At 43.2% G+C, this 25,354-nt stretch overlaps 2 protein-coding genes across 6 annotated transcripts in view; one reads left to right on the top strand and one right to left on the bottom strand.

Annotated features, from left to right (window-relative positions):
- Positions 1–25,354, top strand: part of SLC3A1 (solute carrier family 3 member 1) — a 27,344-nt gene continuing 1,990 nt past the window's right edge. For 2 of the 3 annotated variants that reach the window (XR_004692338.2, XM_035111189.2), the window contains exons 1-9: positions 1–1,192; positions 4,749–4,928; positions 5,455–5,609; positions 8,413–8,538; positions 9,171–9,290; positions 10,365–10,489; positions 12,610–12,808; positions 15,411–15,557; positions 16,426–16,542. Coding sequence is in view for 2 of the 3 variants with exons in the window: in XM_035111189.2 (XP_034967080.1) it covers positions 766–1,192; positions 4,749–4,928; positions 5,455–5,609; positions 8,413–8,538; positions 9,171–9,290; positions 10,365–10,489; positions 12,610–12,808; positions 15,411–15,557; positions 16,426–16,542 (1,596 nt within the window). In the remaining variant the exon portion in view is untranslated. Of the gene's footprint in view, positions 1,193–4,748; positions 4,929–5,454; positions 5,610–8,412; positions 8,539–9,170; positions 9,291–10,364; positions 10,490–12,609; positions 12,809–15,410; positions 15,558–16,425; positions 16,543–18,512; positions 20,395–25,354 lie in introns of those variants that run through there. The other variant, XM_035111188.2, reaches the window with a different exon arrangement.
- The window catches only part of PREPL (prolyl endopeptidase like), a 25,574-nt gene continuing 20,673 nt past the window's right edge, over positions 20,454–25,354 (bottom strand). For 2 of the 3 annotated variants that reach the window (XM_035111187.2, XM_035111185.2), the window contains 2 exons: positions 24,906–25,041; positions 22,307–23,881 (listed from right to left, as the gene is read on the bottom strand). In XM_035111187.2, coding sequence (XP_034967078.1) covers positions 23,703–23,881; positions 24,906–25,041 — 315 coding nt within the window. In that variant the 3' untranslated portion in view covers positions 22,307–23,702. Of the gene's footprint in view, positions 21,800–22,306; positions 23,882–24,905; positions 25,042–25,354 lie in introns of those variants that run through there. The other variant, XM_035111186.2, reaches the window with a different exon arrangement.

Consider the following 25,354-nt stretch of genomic DNA (forward strand, 5'->3'; position numbering starts at 1 on the left):
TGCTGCTGCCATTCTATCCGCACAGTTGTTTTTGCAGTTTGCTGGCTTGATTTATTGAGGGCTTGAGTTTTCTGTAGAGCAAGGAAGGGAGAGGCCGCTCCCAGTCACCAGTCTAGCTGCCTCATTCTGGATTAGTTGTAGTTTCTGGGTCACCTTCAAAGGTAGCCCCACGCAGAGCACATTGCAGTAGTCCAAACGGGAGATAACCAAAGCATGCACCACTCTGGTGAGAGCAGTTAGATTTGAGTGAATGACAGAGAAAAAAAATATGGTTTGCCCACATTCCTGAGTTCTGGGCAATGAGTTTCTTCTCCCACCCAGCGAATGCCAACAGCAGCATTTTCCAGCATGGTGACTCAATGGGCAGAGGCCTTGCTTGTTGAATGGCTGCCTGGCATGCAAGTGTTAAATGCACACGAGCCTTGCCCAGAAGTGGCCGCCTTCAAGTACCTCCATTCCTGAAGCGCTAGGCTATTTTCTTTTGAAGTCTGGTTGGCATGACTGGAGCTTTGTTCTCTTGCAACATTTTGCCCCTCCTCGGAGAAAAGTCTTTTGTGCAGAGGAGTGGGAGCCCTTAATGCTCTTAATCTGGGTCAGACTTTGGACCGGTCGCTCAGGTTTATTTTTAAACCAGGGATTAATGACGCTTCCTTGTTTCACCGACCAAAGGTTTTTCCTCTCCCACCCCCACCCCCTGGCCACCTGCCCCACCTTCTTCCAACTGCACCGAGTCTTCCGAGAGGGGTGAGAACGGACTGAGAAAAAATGGTTGGCAAAGAAGATAGGGCCATCTCTCTCGAGCTGGGCCAGAATGAAGGCATCGAGAACAATGGGTTTGTTCAAAGCGAGGAGCTGGAGGAAAAGGAGGCCGATGCCACAAGCCAAGATGGGTTGCCAAAAACATGTACTCTTTTCATAGAGTCTGGAACGGCAGAAAAGTTACCAGTGCGGCCTTACGCGGGGATGCCCAAAGAAGTCCTCCTCCAGTTCTCATCTCAAGCACGCTACAGAATTACCCGAGAGATACTGTTCTGGTTGATCATTGCATCCTCGCTGGTGCTTGTGGCAGCTACGGTTGCCATTATCGCCCTGTCCCCCAAATGCCTTGGCTGGTGGCAAGCCAGCCCCATCTACCAAATTTACCCTCGGTCGTTTAAGGACACCGACAGCGATGGGAATGGCGATCTCAAAGGTAAGGGTGCCAAACTTCTTTTACCTTCTGTTTCCTTGCATTTCTATCCTGCCTTTCTTCCATCATGGTTCCCAGACAGTCACTACCTGGACTCACAGCTGAGTCGGCAAGATGGTGGTCTCAGGCTGTAAGAATATATCTTAGCCTCTCTCTTTTTTAAAACAAATCTTTTTTATTCAGTTTTACATTCTACATTTGAATTAAAACATTAATCACAATCATCCTCATTTAGGATTCTCTGAATCCTTAGACTCCCCCTCCCATGATTTCCATTATCAAGCATTTCCTACTGCATCACATAATTTCTCTATTTTTCTTTCAGTAATCCATTTTTACCTTAGTTTTTAGTACCTTGCAAGCGTTACTCAAATCCTGCCAAAGTTTTTAGTTGTTTACAGTGTTCTATATCTTAGCCTTTTCTGTTCTAGTCCCAGTAATGTAGAATGAGATTTCCTGACCCAGAATATTTTTTTTAAAAAAATAAAATGCACTTTGAAGCTTTCTTGCCAAAAATTGTGGACGTATGCCCCACTCTATGAGACAAGGAAGTTATAAAATAAGGGACCTTGCAGGAAAGGAAATCAGGTGGAAAGTTAAATCATAACTTCAACATCACACCGTACCTTTTTAAAGCATTCTTACGCCACTTGAACAGTCGTGGTTTCTTGCAAAGTACCCTGAGAACCGTAATTAAGGGTGCTGAGAGTTGTTATGTGATTCCTGGCAGTGCTACCATTCCCAGCACCCTCAAAAAACCACAGTTCCCAGTATTCTTTGAGGGAAGCCATGGCTGTTGAAATGGTTATGAGTGCTTTAATTGTAAAGTGGCAAGTGGCAAGAGGTGTGACTGTTGGCAGAGGGGCAACATCCCCCACCACACCTGAAGGCGGCAGTCTAGCTTGGGGGTGGGCGGTTTGCAGGGTCAGCTCTACCTTCCAACATCTCACTGCTGCTCGCCTGCTGCCCACTTGGACAAATGCTGCAGCAAAATGAACACGCACCTTGTGAGCAGAGCGCTAGATATGCTAGCATGGTTTCTGCTGGGAAGGGAAGTAGGCAAGACACGCAGACAGACCACATGAGTAACAAGCACCCCTGCTACGTCCGGGGTGCCAGGTCAGGAGGAGAGGAAAAGCGGAGTGTGCAAAATAGATTTGACCTATAAATCGGGGGAGCCTGGCAGAAATGGGTTTGGTCCACTGCAGCGAGCCTCCTTCACTGACGTGCATGTGGATTTTCCTGCATTCATGTTGCAGGATTTATTTATCCACACAACCCCCCCCCCAAAAAAAATGCAAGCCTGAAGTTCTTCATATAGCCAATGCTGGCTGGGAAATGCCATTGAGTAAAGGGAGGACAGGTAAATTTTAAAAGCATAGATGCACATGTATAAAAATAATGTTTAAGGAATAAGGGATGAAAGCATTTGTAATTTTGAAGGCAACTGTTTCTTTCTCACCTCTCTCCTCTCAATGCTGCTAGAGACCATCAGTGCACCTCTTGAAAATATAGCCACTGCCTGTCTGTCTGTCTGATAGGGAGCTAGATAGACTAACCTCGCACTATATAAGACAGACAGTGGCTCTGCAGTGCAAGTCCTCCGTTTGGGAAGATATCTGGGATTGAAACTGGGACCTTTTGCCTGAAGAGCAATGTTTTCTGCCACTGAGCTATGGCTAGGTAAGCTTCCTGGGGAAAGTATGAGTGGCACAGCCCAGCTAGTGACAATGTTTGTGAGCTGGTAATGCTTATTCATTTTTTCCCAAGGTACGTAATGTTAATCCTCCAAACCCCTAGAACCAAGGTACAAAAGGCTGCCTTAAGGCTTCCTTTGTATGTTGTTGTTTAGTGGTTTAGTCGTGTCCGACTCTTCGTGACCCCATGGACCAGAGCACGCCAGGCACTCCTGTCTTCCACTGCCTCCCGCAGTTTGGTCAGACTCATGGTAGCTTCGAGAACACTGTCCAACCATCTCGTCCTCTGTTGTCCCCTTCTCCTTGTGCCCTCCATCTTTCCCAACATCACGGTCTTTTCCAGGGAGTCTTCTCTTCTCATGAGGTGGCCAAAGTATTGGAGCCTCAGCTTCAGGATCTGTCCTTCCAGTGAGCACTCAGGGCTGATTTCCTTCAGAATGGATAGGTTTGATCTTCTTGCAGTCCATGGGACTCTCAAGAGTCTCCTCCAGCCCTGTATAGCCTTTTTACTGAGGGCATGAATTGGAAGTCTACTCCAGGGGCCTCCACTTTCAGAGACGAGGGCTGTGTGGTGTTCATACCATACATTAAAGCACATCGCTCCCAAGAATCCTGGGAACAGTAGTTTGTTAAGTGTGTTGGAAACTGTAGTTCTGCCAGAGGTAAACTACATTCCCCAGAATTATTTGTGTGGGGAAGGTGCTTTAAATGTGCTTCAAATTTGTGGTGTGTATGAAGCCCAAGTAGCTAATGAGGTCTGTGTCTTTTCTTGGCACCTCCTTTCTGTTCATTTTTGTGTTAGATCAAAACTAGTTTATTTGAAAGAGAAATATATCATTATGGGACGTTCTGTTTCTGGCTAGCAGCATTATTAGCCTTGCTGCTGCTGGCTGCATTCTGCAAAAGTGGGAGATGCATATTTTAAATAAACACTCAAAAATATTTGGTAAGAAATATAAGGTAAGAGCTGCAGCTCACTGCTTGTCCTTTTCTGGAATGCAATGTCAGATGACCCCAAAGCTATACTAGGCAACTGTTTGTATCTGAAGAATGTGTAGCAGCTCTGATTCAGGTGAGGATAAAGAGAGGTTTGGAAACTGGAAGAAGAATAACAGTCATAGTGAAGGCAAAGGCAAAAGGCAGTTTACCTAACGGAAAATAAAAGTTGGACTTTGGCCCTGAAATTATTCTTACAGTCTTGTGTCTTAGAAATCTTTCCAGTTAATGTACCTTGAAATTAAAAGATCCTAGAATGGTGGTTTGGGGGTTCTTGTTTTTAAATACCCTACATTCCTATAAGTATCTCTCATGCGTTACAACACTTGAACAAGTTAGGAACAACAGCAGTTCCAAACCTTACCCTGTGTTATTGATATTGGATTTTGGGTTATGTGAACCAAGAATGGAAGCAAGTTTACTTAAGCAGACTTTCCTGCCTCCTCCTTTCCATCACAGCGCTCTGTGGTCTCTAAAAGCTGCTTCAGAGGTCTGGGAGATCTTCCAGAATGGGATGACACTGAAAGTAGGGAGCTGCTTGCTAAAGGAGTGGGAGAACTGGCCAAAATCAGATGAATGGAATGGCATATCCTGGAAGAGGTCCTAACAGGTTGGCTGGTTCAAACACAAGTCAGGAGCAACATTCTGCAGTGGAGCATTAGTTGTTGTTAGTTATTAACCCACCTTTCATTCAAGGAGCTTGGGACAGTATAAGTGTTTCCCCCCCCTACCATCTCATTTGGTCCTCATAACTATCCTGTAAGATGCAGTAGGAGTGAACTTTGCAAACCATCAAGAATTTGAACCAGCTAACCCCACTGTTTGTTACGGCAGTTTGTTCCTTCCCCTTTATTTCCCCTCCCAAGGTATCCAAGAAAAGCTGGATCACATCCAGTACCTAAATGTAAAAACAATCTGGATCACATCTTTTTACAAGTCTGCCTTACGAGATTTGGGATATGGCATAGAAGACTTTCGAGACATAGACCCAATGTTTGGAACCATGAAGGATTTTGAGGACCTAGTTGCAGCGATACACGATAAAGGTTGGCTTTGCTCTATGTTCTACGTATTCTGGATTGTTTCATTTGCTCTTTTTATGTGCTTTGACAATTTCCCCCTTAAAATTATAAAACCGTATAGAAATGAAATGGAATGAATGATGATGATGCATCCCACTTGGCTAGCTAACTTATTGATAACAGAATTAGCCATTAAATCACATGTGGAATGATCTCTGCTGCTGCTCATCCAACAGGGAGTGAGGAAGATCCATTCTGCAAACAGTTCATTGGATCCAAGCTATGTTTTACTTGGTTTTGTGAAATGCTTAGTAGTTTTTATTAGATGCTGATTAACTCCATTGGTCTTCGGGGCAATTTCCCCCAACTTGGTCCCTGTGCTTCACATGGTTCAGCTCAGTAAAACTTTGCAATAAACCTTTACAGTAGACAAGCAAGATTATTCCCCATCTGCACCTGTCCAATCAAAGCCCAAAGACTTAGTTCTCTTCTAGGAACAATGCAGGTGTGTGCAATTTGACAGGCTGTTCTTTGCCTCCTCTTGCGCAAGGTTTGAAAGTGATAATGGATCTAATACCTAACCACACAAGTGACAAGCACAACTGGTTTCAGCTGAGTCGCAATCGGACTGGAAAATACACGGATTATTACATCTGGCATGACTGCACATATGCCAATGGGACCACCAAGCCACCGAATAACTGGGTGAGTACAGAACTCCGGTAGCACAAAAATAAATGTGGCATTGTAGGCATAAGCCTCACACCCTGTGGTTCAGTGACCAAACAGAGAGGCCCGGTGAGCTAAATTTGTTCCTGAGCCTGAGGTTCTTCACCCGTTATAAGGTATAACGATAAGAGGCAATATGCTTCTGAATACCAGTTGTTGGAAACCGCAAGAGGAGAGAGTGCTCTTGCGCCCAGGGCCTGATTGCAGCATCTGGCTGGCCCCTGGAGAAAGAGGATGCTAGATTGGATGGGCCATTGCCTGATCCAGCAGTCTCCCCTTATGAAATAGTATTTTTTCTCAATGATAGACAGCCTCTTAGCTCTTGCAAACAACCTCTGCTTTGATCACAGCAGCTCAGCTTTGCCAGTAAATGCCATTCACATTTAAGGTATGTTTGGCTGTGTAGCAGGTCATCTCTTATGTAACCTGATTTCATTAGGCCTGCTATTAACATATGCATAATATATATAGACATAATATACTGTATATAATTTGCTAAGCACTGTAATAGCAACTTCAGCTCAAAATGAGAAAACACACACACCATAGCTGCCAAGTTATCCCTTTTTTAAAGGGATTTTCCCTTATGCTGAATTGGCTTCCTCGCGAGAAAAGGGAAAACTTGGCAGCTATGACACACACACAACTTGAATTGTGAAATCACATGGTTACAGAATACTTTGTTCCCGAAAACATTGGCTGGGAACAAAAGTCCACGGACTCCAATAGAATGCTCTATCAATTAAGAGTTTAGTCCTGTGCACACTTACTCGGGAATAAGTCAAAGGGAGTGAATTCTGACTAAACACATTTCGGATCAACCTGTTATAATCAGTAATAGCATTTTAAGCGTTGTGATGTTATTAAACTGCAAGCATTTCCAAACAAACAAGAGATGTGCAATTCAGCTTCTTATGAGATATTTTGCCCTCCCAAGCACACATGTGTTACATAAATGATTTGGTTGTTGAAACACTAGCTGCTGTTGCTTGTTTTCTACTTCGTTTGATCTCAATTCTTTTTCGAGTCTGCTTTTCTTGCTTACTTTCGGCCGCTCTCTGCAGAAACCTGTTGGCAGGAAGCGACACCTTTTGCATGGCTAGTTCGTTGTGACATACCCCTTGTTCCAGTGGGCATGCCAGCCTAGGAGCCTCCTCAACACAGCTGTCTCTTCCCCCTGCCAAACATGACATCAGAATCAAACAAGCCGGCTCATTGTTAGATCACTCTTTTCTGTTTCTGTAATGCAAAGATGTCAAGACACTGGTTTCACTAGGATGAAAACTCTGCTCTCATTTCCCACATTTTAATCTGAGGCTGGAGCAGTTTGGGAAGCGGCTGCAGAGAACAGTTTCAGAAAACACTGCCCTGTTTTGCCGTAACATGCCCTTCAATGTGTTTCAGGCCAGAGCACAAATTGTTATTTCGGCAAACAAATCTGTATTGAGAAGTAATCCTATTTTAAACATTTTGCCCTGTAGTGTGCTTGCACTTTGTAAAACGAGCTTGACAAACATAGGAAGCTAACAAGGAATATTTGGTGTTATGTTGGAGAGGATGCCAGGAGGTGTAAATATGTATATATATATATCTTATAGCTAGGAAGTGGAAGAGGCAAGCAGAATATAAAATGGAAGAATGGCATAAAGAGGTGTGGGATATAGCTATTAATGATAAATTAACATGTGCCATTAAGGTAGGATGGGGAATATGCAGGAGAAATTATTTTGAGGAGATATGGAGGGTGTTTGTAGAATTTGTACTGTTAAAACGGAAAGGGGGCGAACCATCGCAAGAAGTGTTGAAATTTTGGGAGGTTGGATAGTTACAATGGAATGGTCTTGGTGGTGGGGTGCACATTTTTACCCTTATTTATTTATGATTATTACTTTGTCAAATTAAAAAACAAAAATTTAATTAAACCAACCAACATAGGAAGTGGCTTTGTCTGAGTCGGAGCATAGGCAACATGCCTGCTTCCAGACATTGCTGGACTGCAACCCCCATCTACATTGGGTCTCTAGCATTTCAGATAAAGATATCTCCCAGCCCCATCAGGAGATGCTAAGGACTGAAGCTGGAGCCTTCAACATGACGAGCAGGTGCTCTTCAACTGAGCTATGACCCAAATGTTTTGCACATTTCATTGGCTTATATATAAATGAAATTAGACCAGACCATCGTGTTTTCCTGTTGCCAATTTTGGATGCTGCCCCTTTGGGCAACTATTTGATTTAATTGTCGACTTTTATGATAAAAGTGCAAACCAGAAAAAAGTTGTGCATAAGACAAGGTGGCAGCCCCATTCTGATTTCTTGACTCTCCCACCCTACTCCCAAAATAAACACTATTTCCCATGTAATTTGATTATTTGCATGCATTATTTACTGAAATGCCTGTATGCCACCTTTCTTCCATGAATGGCACTCATAGTGGCTCACACACACTTCCAGTGCATATTTTAACATACAGAAGAAGAAGAAGGGAGGAGAGCAGAGGTGGGTTGAGGGTCACACTGGGTGCCAAGCTGCAGCTGGTACCACAATAATGCTGTAGAATGGAGCGAGAGAGGTGGGGGTGCTGAATTTCTGGCAACCCTGGATGGCAGTAGCAATCCAGGGCTATCTTTACTTTCCTTGAACGAGGCCCAGATCCCTCCAGTTAGGCCTGATTTGAGATTTGGGCTTCGGCTGACTTTAATGCGCATCCTTAATTATAACAACAATGATTCTAAATAGTCTGATTTTTAAAAAAGATATAATGTTCCTTATGTAATCAGGTGAGCGTGTTGGGGAACTCCAGTTGGGAGTACGATGAAGTGAGAAACCAATGTTACTTTCACCAGTTTGGAAAAGAGCAGCCAGATTTAAATTTCCGTAGCCCAGATGTTGAAGAAGAAATTCATGTAAGTATTCAATTGCATTCTGATCATGAAGGAATGCCCATATTGCTTGGGTCATGAAATATGATTTGTTGATGCTACACATAGCTGCCAAGTCCGGATCGTAAAGACTTCTACAACCACACATGATTATCACAAGTTAGTAAACCTCCTCTGTTGAGTGCCCATAATAAGGGCTAAAGTACATGTGGCGTGCAGCCATGTCTTAAAAGATAAGAGGCTGCTTCTATGAAAAAACAGCTCCAGAAGAGGGAGATTTGTTGTGAAGAATTAGCATGGAGAAGAAGCACAAATGTCTTTACTTCCCACTGCAACTCTCTCCAAGCGGCCCTCCCTCCCTGTACAGACACTCCATGGACCACCTGAGTGAACCTTGTGGACCACGGATGGTCTGCAAACCACAGTTTGGGAGCCCCTGTTGTAGATCCCACAAGCTCCAGGAAGCATGACTAAAGGCCTGGGATGATGGGAGCTGTAGCTCTGCAGCATCTGCAGGGCCAAAGGTTCCCCACACCTCTTGTTGACAGAGCATTAAGCCAATCTACAGTTCTTTTATGAAACTCAAAATATATGAAATGTAATTGCTGTAGCTTCTGACATAACGCAAAACAATTCTACCTCTTCTATCCGTTTAGGAGGTCATCAGATTTTGGCTCGGCAAAGGCGTCGATGGATTTAGCATTAGTACTGTCAAATTCCTGCTGGAAGCCACACATCTGAGAGATGAGCCACAAGTCAATAAATCCCAAAACCCGGTAACAATTTTTCTCCTTTGTCCTCTTACAGGAGTACACACTTAGGACCGATAAGGGCTCCTTACATTTTGTTAGTGAGCTGTCCTAGCTGAATAGGCTCAGGGGCAGTTTATATTCTCTGAGGCAATGTGCCTCTGAACATCATGTGTTGTGGACAAATGGGGTGGGGTGGGGGTCAGCTGTTGGGTTCATGTCCTTTTTATGGCTTCCTAGAGGCACCTGCTTGCCACTGTTGGAATGCTGAACTAGATAGACCTTTGCTCAGATCCAGCAAGGCTCTTCCTGTGTCCACATGGCCTCTGCCAGAGACCTTGGAAGGCTACAGCTGGGACTGGAAGAGATGGTCCAGTGGTATTATTTAGCTTCCGATGTTCTTGGGCATTGCCTCCAAGACTTTTGGAAAGTTATAGGACTCAATTCTAGCTAGACATTCATGACCTCCTATAAACCATATATATATGGCACCTGTGATTCCATGATGGAAGAAAGGTGGGATATAAATGCATGGAAATAAAAGGTACCGGTAGTTTAAAATATTGTGAATTGCAGTAGGAACTGACCCGGTCAGCACTTCCTGGGCCAACGTGTGGATCAGAACTTGGTCATCCATTGGTCTTTGGATGTTCTGATGCAGCTCTTATATTAAATGTTAAAGTGTACTAGAAGATAATACATTTAGAAATGTATTTTTAAATAGAAAGCAAAATCTAAATATGTATTTAAAAGAAAAGATTTGTTTCCACAAGGATTTTTTAAATTAAAAATTTGCAAATTAATGCAAGAAATTGAACGGAATGGATTTATGAGCGAGTGGTGGTGAAAACGGTGCAGGCCAGAAATTTATCCATTTCAACATTCTAGTCCCCCCCTTTTTTTAAAAAAAAAGAAGAAGCACCCACACTGCAGTTCTTTTATAACTTGAGGGAGGGAGGGGGAAGAAGTATGATGGTATTATAAAGGACACCTTGTGTGAGGAACATTCTGGATTGCAGCCATTGTCTCAGATGTCTCTCTCTGGAAGGGCCTAGAAACTTAGGAAGAGGAGTAATGACAAATATCCTATTGCTCTTCAAGGACACTGTCACAGCCTATTCTGAACTGTATCACGACTACACCACCACCCAGGTTGGCATGCATGATATTGTCCGCAGTTTTCGGCACACCATGGATAAGTTCAGCAGTGAGCCTGGAAGATACAGGTAACAATACCACGACATCTTCATTTCTTATCCTTCTGTTATGATGGTAAAAGTCACCCCTTTTTCCTAGGAAGCAGTCTGAAAACATGAGCAGGTAAGAGTGAATGTCCCCATCCCATCCCAGGAACTCACTGGAACAATGTGCAAGAACGCCTTCTCTCATATAGACCTGGCGATCCACTAAGATCTTTGGGGGAGGCCCTATTAGTTATGTCGTGGCCTGCCAGTCAAGACTGGCCTTTTAGTGCAAATGGGGAACTGCCCCACCAAACCCAGCCTGCTCTCAGCCAGCCCCCAACTACCTACCTTTCTTACATCCAGTCCAGCGGGTGGTGCTGGCTGCCCAGCTTCCTCCTCCTAAGGCCCCATCTGCACTCACCACTTTAAACAGTCATGGCTTCTTCCCCCCAAAGAATCCTGGGATGTGTTGTCTGTTTAGGGTGCCGAGTGTCGTTAGGAGTCCTGTACTCCCCGCGGAGAGTTACAGTTCCCAGAGTTCCCAGGTTGATTGTTAAACCATAGGGAACTTTAGCTCTGTGAGGGGATCAGGGGCCTCCTAACAATACCTTGCACCCTTAACAAACTACAGCCCCCAGGATTCTTTGGGGGAAGCCATGACAGTTGAAAGAGATATGATACTGCTTTAAATGTGCAGTGCGGATGGGGGTCTTAGTCTCAGTGCTGCCTTTGCGGAACTCAACAGGGAGGAGGGTGGGGCCCAAAGGAGAGTGTGACCACATCTGGTAGGCCAAAGGTTAGCCAAAACCTGATATAGGTGAATGATCAGCCAGTTGTACTGTCAATGTGTATTCAAGTAAGTATGCGATCACATGTTTTAATGATTTATCATTACAGTTCAGTGTCTAGTTGCAACTGGTCCTTCATTATTGATGTAGGGCTTGATAATGATAAGTATCACATTAGCCTAAGATGTCCCTAGAACTGGAATGCTGTGTTTTGGCACCAGCTGCACTTGGCGTCTTGACTCCTGTGGAATTAGAACATTTTTGATGTTCACTGTAGTTAACCCTTCCAGCTTAAATGTTGAGAGGCCTATTGTGTTTGGCCAAGATTTCAGAGGCCCAAGTGAAATTACAAGAGTTCCATCCATTTGAGACTCCTTCCAATTATTTGCTCTTCTCAATGGACCCTAGCACAATAAATTACTCTGTATGGGGGCTGAACATTTTTCAGCACGGAACAATTCAGATATGGGAGAACTGAATTTCACCACAGTCAGAGGAGATGCCTTGAGAGTAATTTTGAGATAGATGTCAGTGCTTCCCCCCCTAGAAAAATAGGTGCCAGAACTCACCATGAACTTGTTACAGCACGTGTCATGCTTTTTAACAACAACAACAACAACAAAAGAGGTGCCGGTACTGTGTACCCTTGAGTACCCCCTGGGGAAAGCACTGGGTGTGATTCACTAGATCCCAACAATGGTACCACCAGAGCAGGACTTGGGGCAGACATCTATGGCCCCACAACAGAATGAGCAACAGCGCTCCCTCAAATGCAGTTGGCTTACCACGTTTAGAAGTCAAATAACACACACTGTTATCTGAGGAGAGGAGCTCCCATAAGACCAACATGTCTAGAGTCTTAAACGATCTAGCTATACCACTGGATGCAGTGATATTAGGAGGGATTCCAGTCTAGCAGAGGTTCCTGCTGGAGGAAGGGCAGTGGGGTGGTGGGAAGGCAATTTTTCCTGACCACCCCTTCCCCCTGCAGGCCCTTGGGCCATCTCCTGTACTGTTATGGTAAAAAAAAAAGGTAAACAGTTTTTAAACTGTTATGGATTGTCCACCAACTCCTTAAAGCTGCTTTCCAAGGGAACTCCCCCTCTCCTCCTACCTGTGGGAACATAGCAAAAGCATAACTCTGTTCATGCTGAGTCTAGATTCAGCCCAGTAATTGTTACAGTGCCTTGTAAGAACTTTGCAATGCAAAATGTACCAGTAAATCATTATTGGGATTCAAAGGGAATCAGAGCCCAGTGTTCTCTTATCAAGTCCTATGGCAGGTTTTCCATTTTCTGTTTTGTTATATCAAATGAATGCCACTTCTGAAAACCACGGGCAAGAAAACCAAACAGATGTTGTCCTCTTTTTAAGATTTATGGGCACGGAGGCAAATGACCATGATGACGTTGAGAGAACAATGATGTATTATGGGACACCTTTCATTCAAGAAGCAGATTTCCCTTTCAACTTCTACCTCATGAACATGCAAGAAATATCAGGAAACGGCATTTTTGAAATTGTGTCTTTGTGGATGAAGAATATGCCGGAAGGCAAATGGCCAAACTGGGCGGTAAGCTTCTGATGACAAAGGCTTATGATCGTCTTCCAGCTTGGCACACAACCTTTTATGACATTTGCAGGTGGCCAAATAATTGCTTGTTTTATTTATTTAATCATATTTGCATCCTCTCCTGCCTTTAAATTTATTGCAGCATTATAGATATGGTGGTTATCCCTTTATATGTCCACAAGTATTTTGTGAGGCAGAGTAAGGCCCCAGAAATAGTTAAGAACATCCAGTAACCTACAAGCTTCCTAAAGGTGGCTGCTTTTAACCCCTTTGCCACATTTCAAAAGTCATATGGCATGTCCACTGGGCTGGCCCTACCCTTTGGCAGAGTGAGGCAGCTGTCTGAAGAAGAATAAGAGTTTGGATTTGATATCCCGCTTTATCACTATACACTAGTCTCAAAGCGGCTAACATTCTCCTTTCCCTTCCTCCCCCACAACAAACACTCTGTGAGGTGAGTTGGGCTGAGAGACTTCAGGGAAGTGTGACTAGCCCAAGGTCACCCAGCAGCTGCATGTGGAGGAGTGGGGAGAATCGAACCCAGTTCACCAGATTACGAGTCTACTGCTCTTAACCGCTACACCACACTGGCAGATAGTGGTGGGGAGGGGGCAGGGAGCAGTGGTGATGAGTTGGAGGACATTTCTGTCTGTCCCATGTTGCTTGTTCTGCATCCAACTAGCCTGCTGCCCTCAAGTGTGTTAAAGAATGCTTTCCTGTCAGCTGCCAGTCCAGTTGACTTTTGACGTTGACCTCTGACTTCTGTATGTCAAAGGGTGGGGCTGCCATCTTGGTCATTTGCCTCAGGATGAAAAGTGTCTTGGACTGGACTGGCTTTGGTTATACAATGGTGAGAGTGTGAGGTTTGGCAAAAATCCCCCTCGAAAACCCTTCTGAGAATAAGGTGTCACTTCCATGGCTCCCTGGACTGGGGTCCAATAAATTAAATCAAAATAACAATCCCCTCTAGTACAGCAGGATACTGAAAACTTTTCAAATGATCAAAATGATGACACTGCGTTTGTATGTTTGTGCTCCATTTTGAACCTCTGTGAGAAGAAAATTAGGGACCCTGCTGTTTAAATTTTGTATTTTGTCGCATGCGGATTATTTGGCTTTTATAATTAGATTTCACCATTGCTTTGTACAGTATTTAGGGGCCTTGGAACAATTTATTCCCTCTGCTTTGCTGGAGCAAAATCTCTTTTAGTGGAAAGCAATATTAAACCAGCTTTATTGTGAATATTGAGTGCTGTGATTAAAACTCATGTAAGCACTCAGTCAATATACTGTATAAAATAAAATACATTTCCATAGAAGGCTACAGGGGTGCCTTGCTAGACGAATTTAATTCGTTCTGTTAGTCAATTTGTTATGCGAAAAATTCGTCTAGCGAGTCCCATAGGAATGCATTGAAATTATTATTATTATTATTATTTGCCCATAGGAACGCATTAATTGAATTTCAATGCATTCCTATGGGAAACCGTGATTCGCTAGACGAATTTTCTACAAAACGAATTCGTCTTGCGAGGCAACCTCTGTTCGAAAAATCTCTTGGTTAAGCGAAAAATTCATCTTGCAGGGCATTCGCCTAGCGAGGCACCACTGTATTGTCTAACTAAGTACTTCATAGTACAAGACATTAAAAAAGAAAGACAATGCTCATGGGAAAGGCAGACTTCACTAGTTCAAACAGTCATCAATTTCATACTGCTATAACAAGATATGGTTCAAACCAGAGTTAGGGAACCTCAGGACCTGGGTCAAATGCAGACCTCCAGGCCTCTTTATTTGATCTGCAGGACTCTCTCTAGGCCACACCCCTTTCCAGGCCATGCCCCTTATTGTCCCTGCTCTTCTTGCCTGGCTGGCATGTGTCCTACTATACAAAGCTAAGACACATTCAACGTTCCACTCATTTTTTGTCTCCAGACACAGTAAGACTTGAAGAGCCCTGTGGGATCAAGACAAAGGCCTGTCTCATACTCTCTCATACCTTGAAGGCGAAAACTGGGACATCATCTTCCCATTTTCTCTAGTGAGAGAACGGCAGCCATTCTGGGCACCCTGTTCTTGCACCACAATTTCCCCCTGAAAAAGTGTATCGGGGTGGGCACGGTGCCCAAAAACATGCATTTTGGGGTGCTGCGTGAGATTGCAGCCCTAAAAGCACTTTTCTTCCTGGGGGAAATCAAAATGTCGGCTGTTCTCTCGTGAGAGAAAAAATGGGATGTCCTGGTTTTTCCGGGACACTCGCAGGATACGCTATCTAGTCCAGCATTCTATTCTCACGCTAGTCAGATGCCGATGAGAAGCCCACAAGCATAAGTTGTGTGCCACAGCATTCTCCTCAACTTGTGATTCCCAGCAACTCGTATTCAAAGGAATATTGTCATTGTGGGTAGTAGCCATTGATAACCTTGCCCTCCGTGAATTTGTCTGTTCCTCTTTTAAAGTCACCCACCATTGGCCTGCAACCCTCAGGTCCCATCAGGGACTGTGGCTTGTGGGTGGAGAAAGATATCCCATCCCTTATCTACATGGCTTTTATAGAGGTGGTGCCTTTTGAGTCTGATAAAACAATATACTTTCCTGATAGGCTGGAGACCCCAACAGTGCTCGAATTGCCTCCCGGATTGGGAAGGAATACATAAATGTCATCAACATGCTTCTTTTAACTCTTCCTGGAACACCTACAACCTATTACGGTGAAGAAATTGGAATGGAAGATACCACATCAGAAAATGTGAGTTTGAAAATTCTTGAATTCCAACCCCATGCAATAACCACGATACAGGGGATGCTGTTTTACCCTTCGCTGGTGATCAAGCCGTCTTGACTTTCCCAGTGCTGTTAATTCCCCCCCCCTCCAATGCCTGTGTTGTTTATGTTTCTCCTAAAACAGGACTGGTGGGCCTTCCAGATGTTGTTGAACTATGACTGCCATCATCCCTAACTATTGGCCATTCTCTTAGGGGCTGATGCAAGTTGGAGTCCAAGAACATCAAGCCCAAGAGTGCTCATTAATGGTCCCTCATCATCATTGAAAAAAGTGACAACTGGGGTCCCACAGGGTTCTGTCCTGGACCTGTTATCTAGCATCTTTATAAACGACTTGGACGTATGAATTGAGGGGATGCTCAACAAATTTGCAGATGACACCAAACTGGGAGGGGTAGTTAATGCCTCTGAAGCCAGAATCAGGATTCAAGATGTCCTTAACAGATTGGAGTACTAGCCCCCCCCCCAAAAGAATTTGAAGAGGGACAAATGTCAGGTTCTGTACTTAGGCAGGAATAACCAGCTGCACCAGTATAAGTTGGGGGACACCTGGCTTGCCAGCAGTACATGTGAAAAGGATCTACTAGGGGTGTTAGTAGACAACAGCTTAACATGAACCAACAGTGTGATGCAGCAGCAAAAGAAAAAGCTAATGCTATTCTAGGCTGCATCAACAGAAGTATAGTGTCCAGATCAAGGGAAGTAATAGTACCATTCTATTCTGCTTTGGTCAGACCACACCTGAAGTACAGGCATAACCTCCACTTATGTGCAATTGACTTGCGTGTGACCCCGTATTAGCAGTGAATAATGTCTTCTTGGTTTTTTTCAAGGCAACCTTTCCAGAAAAATCACCCATGCAGTGGGATGATACTCTTAATGCTGGCTTTAGTGAAGGCAACTCAACCTGGATACCTGTAAATCCTGACTATCCAAATATAAATGTGAAGGTAAGTATGATGACTGAAGCACTTTTCTCTCTTGTTCAAATAAATTACAAATTATTTTCTTTAGTAGGGCCAGTATTATCAAGATACTTAAAAATGTAAGTGTGACAATCCAGCCCCAGTTTGAATGAGGCCGCCTCACATTTACAGAAGTAAAACTCTGGATCAGTGGTTCCCAACAGGTGGTCCGTGGACCCCCAGGGGTCCGCGAGCTATGCCAGAGGGGTCCGCAAGATGCTATTAGAATAAAAAATATATTAAATATATTTCGTATGATAACAGATTTTTTGTTTTGGCCGCTTTCTGCATGAGCAGAGTCTAGCGCAAAACTAGAATTAGATAGAGGCAGTAGTTCTGCTGTATGCCGTTAGGTGGCGCTTTACAAACACTACTGTTTTGCAAAGAGGCAGCGTGCGCATTCTACTAACGCTCACCTCCCCAAGATGCTTTGCGCGCGTCGGCTTCATTTGTGCGCTACTGCGCAGGTACCCTGTCTTCTCCATTCCCCTCCCTCCTCCCTGGTGCGCGCTGCCTCTTTGCAAAACAGTAGTGTTTGTAAACAAAGCGTTGTTTTTCGCGGAAGCTACAGTTCGCATAGTTAAAAATGGACCGTTGGTTAAAAAGTGCTTCGTTAAAACGACAAAGGCCTACAGATGAAGAAGATAAAATATACAGATAAAATATAAAAAGACTCTTAATTTGGCTCTCACTTTTTAATTTTAGGATTAGGAATTAATGGGGGTCCTTGTCACAATAGCGGCTCGATGAGGGGTCCTCGAGAAAATTTTGTTGGGAACCCCTGCTCTGGATGATTCCCAGAGCAGTGACCCTCTTTCCACATTCAGAGTTGATGGGAAGGCATAGCTATTAAGCCTGAAACAAATTGTATGGGAAATCGGTGTGGGCTTACCTAGGACTGGCAGACCATTAAATCATTTTAGGCTGCAATCCAAAACACACTTGTTTGGAAGTAAGGCTGCAATCCAAAGTTCCACTTACCTAGAAGCAAGCATCACTGAATTCAGTGGGACTTACTTCTGAGGTCAAGATTGCATTGGTGTGCAGCAATTCTATACCTATTTACCTAGGAGTAAGCCCCACTGAACTAACTAGGATTTACTTCCAGGTGGACATGTATAGGATTGCACTGTAAGTTGATTTATTCTAACATTTGCCTATTGCTGATACCTCAATATAGATGCTTTATTGCCCTATCAGAAAGAGTAATGTATCTTACAATTTAATAAAGCAGCCACCCATTGCTGTAAGAAAATATTTTATCTTCCTTTCCATATTACAGTAATAATAATAACAATAATAACAATAATAATAATAATAATAATAATAATAATAATAATAATATATTTATACCCCACCCACCTGGCTGGGTTTCCCCAGCCACTCTGGGCGGCTTCCAACAGAATATTAAAATACAATAACCTATTAAACAGTAACACACTAAATAGCCTGAAAAAAATGAATGATGGTACTTTAAATTCGAGAGCCCATTTGAGACCACAATAAAAAGGCTAAAAAATAACTGGCGACTTTAACTATTAAAATTATGCACAGCACTTAAAATTGCCCCCCCCCGATCAATCAGCTGAGGGTTGTGCATAACGCTGTGCATAGGCCCAGAATGCATATGGTGTCTTATAGAGGTAACATATGCTCCCAATGAGGTTTCAGTCTAAAATAGATAATGGGGAAACAACAGAGCAGGGAAAGGTTGAAAAAAGGTCGAGAGAGAAGAATGTGCACAAGTGTCATTTGAAGGCAGCAGGTGAGGTTGCACCATGGGCAGGGAGGCAGTTCCATGCAAGGAGAAAAGTCATTGAAGGGGGCAGTAGACCTTTGGCTGACTGAGGGTGGTAGAGTAGGAGCAGCAGAGGTCACAGGCAGCCATGGAATGAGAAATGATTGTCCTTTCAGCATCTGAAAATTGACTAAAGGAAGCAACCATTACATTACAGGAGCAAGAGTCTCAACAGAATTCTACACTCCGCTTGTACCGAGAGCTCAGTTCCATTCGCGCCAACGAGCTTCCTATTTTTAGAGGATGGATGTGTTACGTTTGGAATGACAGTGACGTCTTTGTATATGTGAGGGAACTGGATGGGTTAGATCAAGTGTTTATGGTGGTCCTAAATTTTGGACTGGAGACCGTAACAGATCTGCAGGGTTCGGTTCCTGGTATTCCCTCCGAAGCTACTGTAAAGCTAAGCACGAATGTTGTCAACAGTGGCAAAGTAGTAAATACCAAAGCAGTCGTAACTGAAAAGGGAGAAGGACTCATTTTGGAATACTGGACAAGCGAACCCATCCACCAGATTGAAGCTTTCAAAGGGAAGTGTTTTGTTGCAGAAAAGGCATGCTATTCAAGCGCCTTCAATTTGCTCTATGCGTATTGCTAAGTGGCAATGGTTTGTTCCAAATCTATGAGTTGTAATTTCTTTACAAAAGGGGCAGCAGCTTTGAAGGACCAAATTTGAATGCTGTGTTTAAATAGCGTTTGGGTGTGTAGGTGTTACTTGTTTGCCAGCTGTCCAAAAATGGAAAACTTTACAGAATTTGGAACCTTGAATGTTTGGAACGCTGCTACGGTATATCTGAAAAGATCACTTGCCAAGTTCGAGTGCTACAGGGTACAGTTAAACATGATGCTTTTCATGCTATTTGGTGAATATTTGGTTATACAGTATACTATACATACATTAACCACGCAGAGACACTCGGAGGGCTCCCTTGAGATTTGGAACTCTCAAAATGACCTTTTTATGTTGTATTGGATTGGATTGTACTATCCATGCTCCCTTTCCTTGACAGTTGCATTGTGTTCCTCGGTTTTTGATTTTTCTATCCTAGGTTCTATACTTAGACTTTAAAAAGCCAATAAAAATGACTAAAGCAAAAGTAAAAAACAAAACAAAAAACTGCAGCAGGTCATTTGGGGGCATCGCTGTCTCCACTTACTTGTAATATCTCTTATCAGAAATAATTTCACGCATTGAGCAGTGGCTGGACTAGAATTAGTTCCCAGGTCTCCTCCAACTACGAGTCTGCCACATGCGTAGTCTAAACTTCATCTCCTACCTTCATGGCAGCAGAGATAAATGCAGAATTTGGGATTATCTTCTAGCATAATGAAAAGGAATGCATCTGTAATGGTTGAACCATTCTGTTACGAGCACTACATAGGGTGGCCCTTGAAAACCATCTGGAAACTTTGCCAAACTTCTGACAGGAGTCAGGAGAACAGAACATATCACTCTAGTCCTTCACCAACTGCACTGATTCCCAGTTTGTTTCTGGATTCAATTAATGGTGCCAGGTTTGGCATTTAAAGCACTAACAGTGCAATCCTAGTCTATTTACAAGTACGTCCTGCTGAGGCTTACTCCCACACAAGGGTGTATGAGCTTACAGTCTACAACATGTCCTTAAGAATAGCTTCATTCTGTTTCATAGAATCATAGAATCATAGAGTTGGAAGAGGCCACAAGGGTCATCCAGTCCAACCCCCTGCCAAGCAGGAAACACCATCAAAGCATTCTTGACATATGCCTGTCAAGCCTCTGCTTAAAGACCTCCAAAGAAGGAGACTCCACCACACTCCTTGGTAGCAAATTCCACTGCCGAACAGCTCTTACTGTCAGGAAGTTCTTCCTAATGTTTAGGTGGAAGCTTCTTTCTTGTAGTTTGAATCCATTGCTTCGTGTCCGCTTCTCTGGAGCAGCAGAAAACAATCTTTCTCCCTCCTCCATATGACATCCTTTCATATATTTGAACATGGCTATCATATCACCCCTTAACCTTCTCTTCTCCAGGCTAAACATACCCAGCTCCCTAAGCCGTTCCTCATAAGGCATTGTTTCCAGGCCTTTGACCATTTTGGTTGCCCTCCTCTGGACACGTTCCAGTTTGTCAGTATCCTTCTTGAACTGTGGTGCCCAGAACTGGACACAGTACTCCAGGTGAGGTCTGACCAGAGCAGAATATAGTGGTACTATTACTTCCCTTGATCTAGATGCTATACTCCTATTGATGCAGCCCAGAATTGCATTGGCTTTTTTAGCTGCTGCATCACACTGCTGACTCATGTCAAGTTTGTGGTCTACCAAGACTCCTAGATCCTTTTCACATGTACTGCTCTCAAGCCAGGTGTCACCCATCCTGTATTTGTGCCTTTCATTTTTTCTGCCCAAGTGTAGTACCTTACATTTCTCCTTGTTAAAATTCATCTTGTTTGCTTTGGCCCAGTTGTCTAATCTGTTAAGGTCATTTTGAAGTGTGATCCTGTCCTCTGGGGTATTAACCACCGCTCCCAATTTGGTGTCGTCTGCAAACTTGCTCAGGATGCCCTCAAGCCCATCATCCAAGTCATTGATAAAGATGTTGAATAAGACTGGGCCCAAGACAGAACCCTGTGGCACCCCACTAGTCACTACTCTCCAGGATAAGGAGGAGCCATTGATGAGCACCCTTTGGGTTCGGTCAGTAAGCCAGTTACAAATCCACTGAATGGTAGCATTGTCTAGCCCGCATTTTACCAGCTTCTTTACAAGAATATCATGGGGCACCTTGTCAAAGGCCTTGCTGAAATCAAGATAGGCTACATCCACAGCGTTCCCTTCATCTACCAGGCTTGTAATTCTGTTTGAACTACCCTGGAAACTCCCAGATTGTAGATTACCTTGCCTAGGGTGGTAAGCTTGCCCTCTTTACTGATTTTTGGTCTCTACGATATTTTAGTTATTATTTTTACTGTTTTGTTTCTGGTTTCTATGATTTTGTATTCTATGATTTGTAATTGCTCTTTTATATTGTTCAGCTCATGTGTTCATTTGTTCTAGCCAGAGGCCACGACAAACTTGTAGCAATAGTAATACACCATACATCTGTAACATAAGCAAAGATCTATGATGTAAGAGAGAGAGAGAAATTATTGTGAATGACCTTGCGGAAGGTGTAATAAAATTAATTCAGGTAAACATACTTTTTATTTTGTAAAAAAAAAAAGACATTTGAAGGTATACAGGGTTTTCAGTTTTTAAGAAAAAATATGTAATTACAAATTCATGAACAATTACCCTGGAATACTTTAGCCAATTCTAAAATAAAATTAGTTTAAATAGTTTCTTATTCCACAAAAAATATTTCCGTTGGCTTTAGGAATTGGGAGAAAAATTCCAGCTTTGCAGAGTTACTGCCGTTTGTCAAGTCCAAGCTCCTTGTACAAAAATGCTAGTTGTGTCGAAGCCTAAAACAATGAAAAACATTTCACTGTGAAAAAACCAGCAGACACTTCATAGCACTTTGCACATTTCAGAGAAGTATAACTCCCTCTTTCCCCACTCTATTGCTGCTTCCCTCCCAGTGCAATTCGTGCTCCTGTAACATTGGGTATAATAATGTGGATTCTCCTGCAGTCTGTACAGTAATCAGAGTTCTTCCTGCTCAATTCTCTTTATAAAATGGCAGCTGTTGTAATGGGCTTTTCACTGAGATCAGAAAAGCTTCCTGTGAATTGAGCATTACTGTCAGGTATAGCACAGCTTGTGACTAGAATAGTGGCAGCGAGTCTGAAGCCGGTGTCACAAAAATGCTTTCGAAATTGCTTTGCTTCTTCCCACTGTAGCCAGTGGATGAAGAAAGTGTCTTGCTCATGTGTACGCACTCTATGCTAAGTAGACAAGCTGAATTCAACTGTGCAGGGGGAAAGCAACAAAGAATTATTTTTGTGCACGTTGCTTTTTCGTACGCTGAAATTCCTTCTTGTTTTTTCTAATTGATTGTTTTCAGCCAAAAAGAGAGAGAGAAGGTTCCCAAGAACTGCTTGCAGAGTGATGTACAAAAGAGCTAAATTAATAAATAATTAGCAAAAACATACATACACGTGGGTATGTGTAGCATGTTCCTGAAATACATAGCAAGAAGCCCATATGAGTACTGGCACCAGTGTTGGGGGAATTAAAGTGGAATACCTTCCTTGCTGAATTTGCAGTGTATGATGTAAGAAGCTCAATCCTTGCACAGTGAAGTCAGCCTGTTTTCAACAGTACCAATCAGCTTTTGGGGTGGAAGGGTAATGGCTGAATCCAGGCCTCTGCCCACCCCAGTCCCCCAAAACAGATGCTAGTGAATTGGCTCGTGAATTGAGCCTCTCAAGAAGAAAGACATAAATGCCATCTGTAGGATTCCTCTGGTTGGATGATGACCAATTACTTTTTAAAATAGATATAGCATTTTCTTCCTGCTGGGTGATATCCAAAGTTGGTGCGTCGTGAATAGAAGCCATTTGCATTCATGGAAAAAGAGGTGCAGAGTCTCTTTTTTCCAACAAGGGGCCTCTTATTTATTAGGAGGGAAAGTATTATTTATGAAACACTCAAGTAGAAAGCAGAACAATTAAAACATGTCTACACTAAATAAAGCACGAGAAGCGTTAATGTCGTACACAAGCAAATGTTCTTTTAACATCTGATCTAGGTAGGTACTGGGCTCAAGATCAGCTTGTATTGACCAATTCACATAGCAGCTTCTCCTGCCCATTCAAGGTGACTTTGCAGTATTCATCTTAAAATGGACAGCCACCAAACACTTGTGCTTATGAATGGCGTCACCCACTTCAAGTGTTTTGCTCAGTCTTCCCTTTAACCTTCCAGGATAAATGCTCCCCCCCCCTTCCAGGGTGTTTTCCCCCCAGGAAGTCACCAGGGAGAGGAATGAAAGGCAATGCATGCAGACATGGCCAGTCAAATAAATTTTGCTGCCTGAGATGAAATACAACAGGACGTCCCCTTACCACTTGGACTGACAACTGAATTTCACTTCCACATTGGTGATAGGATAGCATCACCCATGTACCCGAGGTAGCAGGCCAGTTTAGGGGCTGCAGGAGAGGCAACAAAGGGGAATGGCTGGCAGGCTCGGGAGGAACAGCTGGGGGTGCTTTTGCTGTCCCCACAACATCTGCCACCTGAAGCAGTTGCTTCATTCTGTCTAATGGTAAGGCTGGCCCTGTGTGTAGAGATCACAGGAGAGATGGTGGTAGGTAGATAAGCGGTGGTGTGCAGATTTGAGATGGTTATTTGGGAATCACAAACACTGTACATGCATACATATTATTCCTCAAACGTTCACGACCCTTGAAGTTTCAGTTTTTATCTCACAACATGAGAGCAATTATCTCCACAGTGTATAGCACTGATCTGTGCTGTTTCCCTTTTTGATTGCAAAAAAGAACACAGTGAGGATACCTGATTTAAAGAATCATCCCAAGATGGAGCACAATGACTGCCTCCTGGTTGAACATCTAAGAGAATATTAGGCATCTGAAGTCCTGAAACAAGCAGAAAAGGCCAACAAAGGATGAGGCAAGAGTGGAGGAGAAGCTGTTTTTTTCTTGTAGCAACAAGTTATATACTCTACTGGTGACGAAAGTAAATTCAGTATTTTATCATGACCTTTTGTGCTTAATGACTGATGGGGATCAGTTATTTTGAAGGTATCCTGTACATGTTTCCTCCAAAGCACTTTTGTAATATAAACTCATTTTGGTCATTTATCCCATAAAAAAAAAAGTGACCCAGTTGCTGGTTTTGCCAGGACAGTTATCATAATAGCCATTACATGTGATGCACTTTAAGGCAAAGACTGCATTTACACCACCATTACCACGCCACATTTGTGCATTCAACAAGGACTTGGGAGATTTATCGAGCTTCTGGTCAAAAGATGTGCTAGTTCTGATTTAATCTGCTTCTCCATAAAAGTGTGTCCACCATCATCTTGCCCATCTTTGATGATGGTAGATGTCCACACAGCAGAAACTCCTGTTTGTCCATGTAATCTCTACTGAGCATTTCAGCCCTCACAACCCAGCCCTTCAACCACCAAGGCTGTGACTTAAGATCCAGTCATCACCCTTCTCTGTCTACTCATGAGGAACTGAAGCCTTGAGCCGCGTCACACAAGAGTCCTAAAGTAGTTCTTGCTTCAGTTGCTTTGTAATGTATGTGCAAGCAACAGCAAGCGCAAAAAGGGAACAGGAAAATAATCTGATCTGACCCGAATTGGATCTTTCAGTGGTACCAATAATCTGTTTGGAATGGAGGGGTGGGGAAGGAAGCTGAACACTGAATCTAGACCCACATCCCCATCCCTTGAAGAAGAGGTTTATGCAGCTGCAGAGCTCTTATTTAAGGTTGTGTTTGCATAGGTTGTGTTTGCAAGAATTCAGCTTGGACAAAAATATTTGTACATATGCATGTTATTGTTGGATTGGGGCAACAGTCCTTCCATTGCAACAATTTCTCATACTGTACAGTATGATGATTCAGCTAACCACAGATTTCTAATTTTACCTTTCACTTTTGTGCAGTTGTCTTGGGCATGGAAAGCTTGTACAGCTTTTCTAAGTTTACAGATGTATCTTAATAGCCCAGCCAGAGGTATGCGTTGATCGTTTTCAGAGGCTGTGATGAAAGCAGAAGGATAATTCTAGAGCAAAGGGAGGGGGGTTGGGGAGGAGAGGAAATGTCTGAGTTAGCAGGATGGAGTTACTGTGCAGCAATTAATTTTTAACTGGGTGGAAGTCACTCTGCAATGTCAGCAGGAGAGAAGCATTTCACAGATTTGATTATATAAATGAAGAAACCACTCATGCCAGTCATATTTGACAATTATGAAAATATTTTATCTGTGACTTAGTAAAGCACTGCACTTGCTTTCTGTTAAAACTCCCCTGTAAACATCTTGTATGACTGAGACTGGAAAGAAACTCAAAGGAAAATCTTGCCAGCCCATCGCTGCT

This window comes from Zootoca vivipara, chromosome 3, assembly GCF_963506605.1.
Source record: "Zootoca vivipara chromosome 3, rZooViv1.1, whole genome shotgun sequence".
Taxonomy (NCBI): domain Eukaryota; kingdom Metazoa; phylum Chordata; class Lepidosauria; order Squamata; family Lacertidae; genus Zootoca; species Zootoca vivipara.